General features: G+C 32.9%; 1 protein-coding gene across 1 annotated transcript; it reads left to right on the top strand.

Annotated features, from left to right (window-relative positions):
* Nucleotides 1–269: 269 nt before the first annotated feature.
* Nucleotides 270–6,650, top strand: LOC130807902 (uncharacterized). The gene is made up of 4 exons (XM_057673295.1): nt 270–1,527; nt 2,350–2,452; nt 5,793–5,989; nt 6,256–6,650. Exons 1-4 carry the CDS (start codon nt 911–913, stop codon nt 6,509–6,511), a joined length of 1,173 nt encoding a protein of 390 aa, XP_057529278.1. The 5' UTR covers nt 270–910; the 3' UTR covers nt 6,512–6,650.
* Nucleotides 6,651–10,158: the final 3,508 nt, after the last annotated feature.

The raw sequence follows: 10,158 nt of genomic DNA, 5'->3' as shown, positions 1-10,158 counted from the left end.
AACAAAACAATCAACAACAATGTGTTTATAAGGTATCTAATGATACCTTCCCCTCAAAAGATGATTACTTTCATTAATCTATTCAACAATACATTAATGACTAACCAAACACACTTGAGAACAAGCTCTCAAGATAATGATTCCATTCAACAATGAATATCACCCATAAACTAACACAATGGAGAAGCAAACTCTTATGGTTTCTAACCCTAGCTTTTTCTGTTGTGTAGCCTCACTCTCCTTACTTCTAGTGATGTTCTAAGCTCTCTTATATAGCCTAGCATATGTTAGAAGCCCTAGGACCACATGGCTTAAAGCCCAAACATTTCCGCAACAAAAACAGAATACGCATACTGATGAGGAGTTGCACGTTGCTCGACATGTTGAGCAAACCCTCCGAACATTCTGTCCAGGTCTTGACAAACTGCTGGATCGAGCCACACTTGCTCGACTTGTCGAGCGGCTCTTCAGGAGCCTTTTGCCTGCTACTCGCGTATTGCCTCGAACAAGCCACGTTCTCCTTGGTCCCTTGCCTTGATCGAGCACCTATCAAGGCATCTTTGGAGCACCTTCTTGCATTGATCAAGGCTCACAACATCTTGAGCAATTGCTTAAGTGATCAAGCCATCACCAACTACATGAAATTTGTGGCTTGTCACACCAATAGGGATCAACTATATTTGGTCATATAAAACTACAACTAATTTCGTTCAAGTTACAACTTAATTTCTAGTATAATCCTCGTGACAATCTAATAAGCATGTTAAAAGCTTGTTTTTTTAGCCTTATTTTACAACTCAATTTTATTTTCAATTAAATTTCACGGACAGAGTATGTATACTCGTACTCGTACGCTTCGTCAGTTCCATCTTTATCCTCCATTCCTCCTCACCAAAAACTCTCAAAATCAATGGAAGCTCGAATCCGATTCCTAAACCTTCGCAATCTATCTCGTCAATTCCCCACCATTTTATTCCTCAAACCAATCTCCATTTCTCTTCTTCCTCCTTCCGCCATTTCTCTTTCTCCCACCCTCAAATCCTCCCTTTCTCTCTCTTCAACCTCCTTCAACAACTCCATTTCCCTCCCCCCTCTCTCTCCTTTCCTCAATTCCTCTCAATTAGGGTTCTTTCTCTCACCTTCATCCTCTGATTCTCATCACTTCAACAATCTCAATCACCTTCGCTCCAATCCTAACAATGGCCAACTCTTCAATTGGCATAGAGCCTCTTCTCCACTCTCAGGGTTTCCTATCGCTGGCAATTGTGAGGTTGCGGCGGTTATCTTAGGATGGTTAGGTGCCATGCCAAAGCATTTGAGGAGGTTTGCTGAGATGTACACTTCCAGAGGAATCGATGCTATCACTTTTGTTGTTCCTGTGAGAGATGTGCTTTGGTTTGATTTGGGGAACAAGGTTGAGAATCGGATTAAAGAATTGGCGGATGAACTTGTTTCGTGGCTTTCTAATGCGAATGGCAGAAAACGGTGCTTGATCTTTCACACTTTCAGCAATACTGGTTGGCTTGTGTAGGTTGATTCCATCTCTTCCCACCTTATTCACCTTAGGTATTTTTTTATCTGTCTGATTTAATTGTGATGGGTTGCTCACCATCTAGCCTAGTTGAATAAAATTAAATGGTATTGATTCAATCATAACGCGTATTAATTAAGTGATGATTATTATTTTTTAATTTTTTTTTGATAATAAGTGATGATTATTTTTGAGTCGCAGGAGAGTTTCCTATGAGACAAGATTGGGAGAAGCATGATATTGTGTAGGATGGAGTTTGTTTAGTTTGCATTAGTTTGCCTCAAGTGCATTTGTGAATTATGTTATCTCATTGGATAAATAATTTTGTTTTGACAATTGAAGTAGAATTTTTTTTTTTAATCCTTTGATCTGAGATCATCAATCGTTTTTCGCATGGACAGGAGACACTATGTGTTGATGGAAGGAAAATAAGGATAGAGAAATGAACGGAGGAGTAATCATTTGGATAGCCAAAGAGAGGAGGAAAATGAAGGAAAGGGAATCGAGGGGAAGAACCTTTTTCACATTTTTTATAAACCAAATCTTTCGACAGTGGAATTATTTTGAAATTAAACACACATCTATTTCCTTCCTCCCCTTTTCCTTCCTATACATACAAGGGGACTCCCCTCTTTATTCCTATCCCTACCTTTCCTCTATTTTCTTCTTAAATACTATCCAAATACAATTTGAGAACTAAGAATTTTATGTTGGTGGGCAACCAATAAGAGCTCTCCTTTTTCTAAGAATTCCCAAGTGTAAGAGTGTTAATTTGGACACGTGTATGAGGAACTGATTGTGTTATATTGTACTTGCAGATATGGTGCTGTTCTTGCTCATCTGCAGGACAGACCAGATCTCATAGAAAGCATTAAAGGATGTATTGTTGATTCTGGAGGGGACCCTGAGTTGAACCCTAAGGTATTATTCATCCTTCATGAATCATGGTTTATAAATGTTTGCTGTTGAAATGGCTGACCTTTATGGCTGGCTAAAGCCTTCACATGATAATTCATGCCATCTACTTGACATTTTGCTATCCATGTTATTTCTCTGAGAAGTTATAAGAAGTTTTCTCGGCAAAATGTCTTGAACCTTCTTATGTAGTTATTTTTTCTTTTTTTCCCCATCATAATAATGAGAAAAGTTTTATTCTTCAAGTACTTTTGCAGATGGCAATTTTAGCATCTTAGGTCTGATTAAATATAAAGGTATTTGTACCATTTAGATTTTGAGGTTCACCCATATAACTTTGAAACTCAAAATGCATTTTAAGTTTAATGAAGGATTGGCAATGATTTTGTCGTTTGCTTGTGTCTTGGCCGATTTTGTTTGAGGTGTTCCACCAAGACTAGGACTTGTGTTATTATGTGACTTCTTCGGAATTATAGAGCTTTGGCCTAGTGTACTTTGTGGAGCCTCCCTTACCCTGCCTAATGGGAGCTGTATTTGTTGATTGTGATTTTTTTCTGCTCCTGATTTTCGGTTCAATTTTGTTCTGATTAGCTATGTTAAGTTCAGTTCTACTAAGTTCTATTCTATTACTCTCACTCTTCACAATCGGTTTTTAATAATTTGAGTCCGATTTTTCACTTATGTTCTAATTAGTTTATATTCCAATTAGTTGGGAATAACAAAGCCTATGTTTACTATGTGGATCCATCTCCTGAATTCATAGAGATCTATTGTTATGTGAGAAGGATTGATGATTTTATTATTTCACTGAGAATTCTCTAGCCTAGATGGAGTCCTAGGTTGGAGCGACTGAACGATGAATTTTATGGAAGTTTTACAGGGATTTCATTATATCCTTTATAGTGTGTTGAATGTGTGAGGATGATCTATCAAGTTTATGGTTAGGTCTTGTTAAAGTAAACTACCTGTGTATCAAAAGCTGCTTTGTATCGACTCAAATAAGCTGTAGATCACACATGAACCTAGTTGATACGCGGGATTGACTAGTATATTTGACCTTTAACCTTTGCCAATTTTTTTTATTGCGCTTGTGTAAGTGTGTGTATTAAGATTGTTTTAACAACTACTAGCATGTCATGATGCAACTTCTACTCACTCTTGAGTCTTGAATTCTCTAGACTCTGAACACTAGTCAACCTCAACTGCTAATAAGAATTGGGTCTCTTTCGTTACTTTTTCCTCCAGGAATGAGTTGGACATACTCAAGAAGTGTGTGCAGGTGACTTTGACATCGTTGGTTCCACATCATTTTATTCCATTTAATTTTTGTACAGAGTTTATCCAGTTTTTATTAACCCCTTGAAAGTGAGATCCTTAGGTAGATATGAAGCCTGTGAAAGTTTCAATAGCTTTTTTAGGAGATAAATTTTCCCTTGAACAATAGATCTATGCTGAACCTAGTAAAGGTTTCACTTTCTACTGCTGTCAAGATTACTTGACAAAGAAGTTAAACTCCGTAAAGAACACAAAAGATATGAAAATATTTTATTGATGTAAAAGCAAACTTTGACTCAACTCTGATACCACAAATGTTTAATGTTTTACTAGGATCAACAATAAGCCAGATGAAAGCTCACCCCTTTCCTTAATTTTTCTCCTTAACTTGTAAACTCCAGTTATAGACATAGGTTTTATGGTATATTTTCCTCGCATTAATCCTGGTGGGACTTTATAACAAAGGCTTCCGAGTTGTAACATTCATGTATGGAGTTTTTTTCCCTTAGTTACTTTTCAAAATATATTGATTGTGCTTCAAGATGCTCATCTACCTGCACCATTTTTTAGGTTTAGGTGGCTTGCTTGATCCTTATGTAGCTCTTATATCTTTTTCCTCTTGTCTTAACAATGACAAGTTTTGATCTTTCTGTGTTGCGTGTGGCAACTGGTAATTTTAGCATCTTAGATGTGATCCAATTTTTTAAATAGTGCTATGTTCAGGTTTTGAGGTTCAACTGTTAAACTTTGAAGCCCTGAATCACTGGATTACATGTTAAAAAGTACTTGTCATCTCTTTATATTTTGTCAGAGGCGTTACAGTGAGCCCATACTAAGGGTTAAGAGTGTTTTATACTTCAATACAACTTTCCAAAACTTTTAGAGATTTGACTAAGAGTAGTTATGTGGAGCCATCTCTTCAATTCATAAAGACCGATTGATATTTTGTGAAGAGTTGATGATTTCCATTTTCATTGGGGACTTTGGTGACATCAGACTCATTTTTTAGCGCTTTGACTGTGAAGATGATAGCTTATGGTTAATTTAGTGGTTCTCATGTGGCCAACAGACTGCATTTGCTCTTCTTTTCAGACAAATGCCACATTTGCATCAGAATTTAGGTGCTTTATATGAACTATAGAGGCTGCATCTTCTGCTTAGATCACATTGGACCAAGCTAATCCTTATGTTATTGGTACATATTGTAGTGGGTTTGTGATCTGATAACTCAGAGTGCTCTATAGCTCTCATAGACACCATTCAGCCCTAGGTGAGATGACTCATGTCACTTGTGTTGTTAACTTTCAACTGTTATTAGGAATTGGTTTTTGCATGACTTTTTTCTCGTAAAGTAGAAGTTGGGCATATTGAAAGTGTGCCGGAGTTCACCTCTCACTTTAATTGTTCTGAGTCACTCTATCTTATCGAATTGTTTATAACATGAGAGAAATTGATCTTGAATCAAGTTTGTCTGGCTTTAAAGTGATCCCCTGTTGGTAAAATCTTTAATTAAGCATCAAACTTTGAAAACTCGAATTGAGACATGGGCTTAGGAGATTATGATGTTAATATTTGTTATGGGCTGAAAATTCAGACCAAGATTCTCACTAAAATCAGAATGCAAATAGAAAGATCAAGATGTTAAAGACGATCAGAATGCTACTGTCAGAAATGAGCAATTCGAGTCTGCTCCTAACTCCCTTTGTTGTTCCTTCTTATTCAACTCTTAGATGTTCTTACAAAGATCACAAGCTGGCCTATATATAGCCTTTGCTTACCCTCCTAATTACGAGACAGTTGGCATAACAAAATAACAAACATAACCACCTAAACAGAACATAAAACTAACTACTCAAAACAGAAACTACTTAAGACTATGTTTCTTTATTCTTTTTGTTTCACCTCTTGTAAGTATTGAGTTGAGTCTCTCGCATATCTGGTATGAAAATATTTTTCCCGCGATTATCATGGAATAACTAAACAGGAAAAGCTGCTGAGCTATAATGTTCTTTCAAATATATTCATCTTGAAGCTGCTTTCAAATGCTCATTTACTTTCACATTTCATCTAGGTCTGGGCAGCTGGCTTTGCAGCTGCCTTGCTAAAGAAACGGAATACTGCAATATCTCCATCTTCTGAGGATATAAAACCAAGTACTGATAAAAACAAATCAAAGTTTCGGGATGATCCTTACATACTGGAGGCTTTAGTACTAGCAGTATTAGAGAAAATGTTTACCTTCCTTTTGAAGTTGCCTGATGTGAACCAGTAAGCATTCCCGCATTTGTGCATTGCTCAACTTGTTTATTTTAGTTCTGTTAGGCAATCATCGACTGGACTGTACGGTGTACTGAGCCATGGAAAACATTTCAGCTGTGCCAGCTTTTAAATCAGAATATTCGCTCAAGTAAAAATTGAGCCAAGCATTTGAGCACCCAAATGCATTCTGGGTCGAACAAAACCAGAAAGCTTAGTTGGGTCATACATTTTATCTGTTATGAGCTATTTTTTTATGTCTTTTGTTTCTTCAACAGGAGATTGTCAAGGATCATCTCTCAACTTTCAGATAATCAGCCAAACTGCCCTCAGCTTTATTTGTATAGTACAGCAGATAAGGTTATCCCATACCAGTCTATAGAATCTTTTATTGAACAGCAAAAGGTGAAGGGAAGAAGTGTGTGGTCCTTTAATTTCACATCTTCACCTCATGTTGACCATTACAGGACATTTCCTGATGTATATACCTCACACATTAACAATTTCTTAAACGTCTCATTTCAACACGTTTAGTTTTTGTTTGGGATCATTTCGGTAAAAGTTCGCCGTGCTATATCCTAAGATGCTAAGTACTGTTGGCTTCTAATTCTTTCTTTATTACCCTCTGCTGTAATTTGGAAATATTGATAATTTTATTTTTATTCTATTTTTATTTTTGGATCAAATTTGGAATAATTGATTAGCCTGATACAACTCTAGAAGAGTACAAGTACTACACTTTTTTTTACGGCCCTGAGATCGTCTTTTAGGTTCAGCTCATTAAACCTTAATGTCTACTTATATTATTTTAATGTCTGCTTACAATATACTTAATGTCCATCGAATAAGTACTTAAAATGCCTATTTACAATATTTTTAATGCCTACCAAGAAACTTAGTCTATTAGCCTACTTATTATATTTTTAATGTTTACTTTTAATATCTTTAATGTCTACTTATAGTATATTTAATGTCCATCGAATAAGTACTTAAGTACTTATAATATTCTAAATGCCTATTTATAATACTCTTAATGTCTTTTAAAGACATCGTCTTCCACAACAATTTGTATTTTTATTATGGCAGTTGTTGATAGGAAATTTGGTCGTTTTTTGCCTAATCGATGGTTCAATTTGTGTTGTGGAAATTCGTTAAGCTTAAAAAATTTTCCCAATTGCCCTTCCCAGTTCCCACAACTTACAGCTCAATTTGACGCACTGCTGACCTTAAAGTTTGAGACATGATTGGCAAATGGCATATAATTTACTTCTCTATCCTAATTTTGCGTCATATGTCTCATATAATTTGCTTTATTACTGTTTTAATTATGATTAGGGGTAAAAGTTATTCGAATAAAAATCGTAAACCAAATTAGTTTATTTTGTAATTTATTGGTTAATGTGATAAAAATATAACACAACTTTTGTTAAGTTAAAAATGAGCATGACCTTTGTATTAACAATTATATTTTAAAATTTCAAAACTCTATCATTTGGTATAAACATATTTTCTTGCAAAACATAATTCATAACTTTTTTCACAAAGCTTAAACATACTTTTGCAAGATAATGTAAATGGATCTTTCGACTCTCACTTAAAATCCAACAAAGTTTTCTAAGAAAATATAAAAACATTTTTAATGAATAACTTAAAGTTTAAAAAGTATGAGTCAAAATAATTATGTATTTGATTCAAACCACCACTCAATAATCCACATGTTTATAAACTTTTTATCAAAAGAGATTTTATAAAAATAATCTTTTCTTAATTACCTTTTACTTTATCGATTAAATCTTTATAAAGATGTTGAGGTCAATTCATAAAGTTATAAGTGATTATTCTAATTAATAATTATTTTATGATTATTTAATCACTAGAAATAATTAACAGTATATAAGAATATTTTAAACTCATAGAATTATAGGCCATCACAGTTAAATTTATTTTACACTAAGTGGAAGCCGATTAATAATAATTTTATAGTTTAATGATAATTTTATAAAGATCCTAAAATTTATTTAACGGATATAATATTAATTTAATAATAAAGTATCTAAATTAATTCTAAGTTTATAGAAGTCTTATTATATGATTTTAAAGTCACTTTAATTAATATAAATGTTCCCATATATTTTAAATAATTTATATAGTCATTTTTACAGAATAATTAAAGTCTATAAAAGTCTAAGAAAATTAATTCAAGGGTTTTAGAATTAATCTCATTTAATATTTATTATTTATTTTCTTATTTTATAATTTATTGATTAATTATTAATCGATTAAACCGAAAACATTATATTCTGGCAAAAATTTTTTGGAGACTTAAAATATATATTTATCTCGCTCTATTATTTTGATAATAACGTAATCACTTAAATATCGATAAAAACTTCAATAATTAAATAAATATAAGGAAAAAATATATATAGTATATATCCCTTACATTTTATTTCTGAAATATACTTACAAGAAATTTAAAAAATATTTCTCAAAGCCTTATAAATTCATTCAATATAATAATCCACAAATAAAATATTTTTAATATTAATTTTAGTAGTACACTAAAATAATTAATAAACTTATCATGTATGATGCCTATAATATTAGCAGACACAATAAATTATTATAAAATATACATACATCACAACAAATTTTAAGATTTGAATTAAAGAATATGCTATATTAAGATTTTTAAAAATAAACGTTTTACAAAAACTTGCTAATTTGCTTTAAAAACACATTTAAAACATACTATATAAAAATACTGCGACTTCAAGCTCTGGAAGTGCTCCTTAAATTAAGATCTTACACAATTAAGTCATAGGATCTAACTCTTCTACTAAAAAACATATCAAAAAAATCTAAAAATTTTATTCCTTTCGGCTCTTTAATATGTGACTAATTTCTTTCTTACTAGAGATTTTTAGATTATTTTTCCTTTGATATTTTTTGTGAATTTAGAGTTGACATTGTATTGAGCAATACTTTTTGTTCCCGTCTGGTTTTGTAGTATAATTAATTAAGAAATTAATCCCTTGATTTATGATTAATCAAGTGTTAAATGTTGGTGGAAGTCCTTCTTTGCTATCTTGCCAAGCTATGCAGTAAGATCACCTGAGAAGATAAATGTGTCTGTAAAATGCAACAAGGGGTTAGCAGGGCTCGGAATGTTTTTCCGAGGACCCACTCCGACGCCTAAGTCAGTATCGGTCTGAAACAAATTGCCTAATAGGTCCTTCCAGAAGCATAGTGGTTATAAGGTGGATTACTACTTAGGAATTATTTAGACGTGAGGTTTTTATGATTATTAGGAAATATTCTTAATATCTGACAAATGTTCTTTTGAAGATTAATTAGAACAATTGTAATTACTCTCTTATATTTATGATTTTGCAATTAATATTCTTCTGAAAATCAATCAATGTGGGTCATTGAAATTCAGTTGTAATAACTCATTAGCAATAAATTACTTAGAGTTCTTTGTATCTCTCTCAATAGTAGAATTTAGTTACCTTATTTATATGCCCCATGAAGTGTATTTATAATCCATCATTGTGCATGTAGAATGTTCTTTCGGTTATTTCATCAATCCCCAAAATTCCCTTGCATGTCACAGTTGTTGCCTTTGACGTATTGAGTTCTCCTTTACTTTGGTGGTTTTTCCTCTAATTTATACGGCGCTCTTTGCTTTTTCTATTAACACGTGTCCTACTAGCTTGTAATAATCTTCAACAATGGACGAGTGTCCTCACAATCGCACGTGCCTTCCCATACACTAATATGCTTAATGCACGTTCAATACTTCTTCAGTCTTTCCAGATAAAGTTTGTCAGATCTCCTTCTAATTTTATTATTTTCTCCCAGATTAACGTTGAATTAATCCTCCCACATAGTTTTCTGTCAAATTTACTTATGATTAATATTTTACCTGTACACTTTTTGACCAAGTTCCATAAATTGAGTTTTTAGGCTAAGAAACATAGAGTGGAGATCTGTAAGTAATTAAAAGAAAAAGAATGTCTCATATATCCTTTATTTGGCCGAAAATTTAAAGGTTTTTAAAGAGATGAGTTTTCTTTGTTTTAACGATAAAAAACATATTTGTATAATAATCTTAGTTTATAAAAAGTTTTCAGAAAAAAAATTAATTTACATGTACAAATTTTTAACAAAACTCATGA

The sequence above is a fragment of the Amaranthus tricolor genome, chromosome 3 (genome assembly GCF_026212465.1).
Source record: "Amaranthus tricolor cultivar Red isolate AtriRed21 chromosome 3, ASM2621246v1, whole genome shotgun sequence".
Lineage (NCBI taxonomy): Eukaryota > Viridiplantae > Streptophyta > Magnoliopsida > Caryophyllales > Amaranthaceae > Amaranthus > Amaranthus tricolor.
The sequence above is the reverse complement of the archived record's forward strand: the minus strand, read 5'-3'. Positions and strand labels throughout refer to the sequence as shown.

What these genes read in the sequence shown, in the direction of transcription:
- LOC130807902 (XM_057673295.1), top strand. Translation starts at nt 911, where the DNA reads ATGGAAGCTCGAATCCGATTCCTAAACCTTCGCAATCTATCTCGTCAA. An exon ending in ACCCTGAGTTGAACCCTAAG is followed by an intron (nt 2,453 to 5,792) that starts GTATTATTCATC and finishes CATTTCATCTAG; the next exon opens with GTCTGGGCAGCTGGCTTTGC. An exon ending in AAGTTGCCTGATGTGAACCA is followed by an intron (nt 5,990 to 6,255) that starts GTAAGCATTCCC and finishes TTTCTTCAACAG; the next exon opens with GAGATTGTCAAGGATCATCT.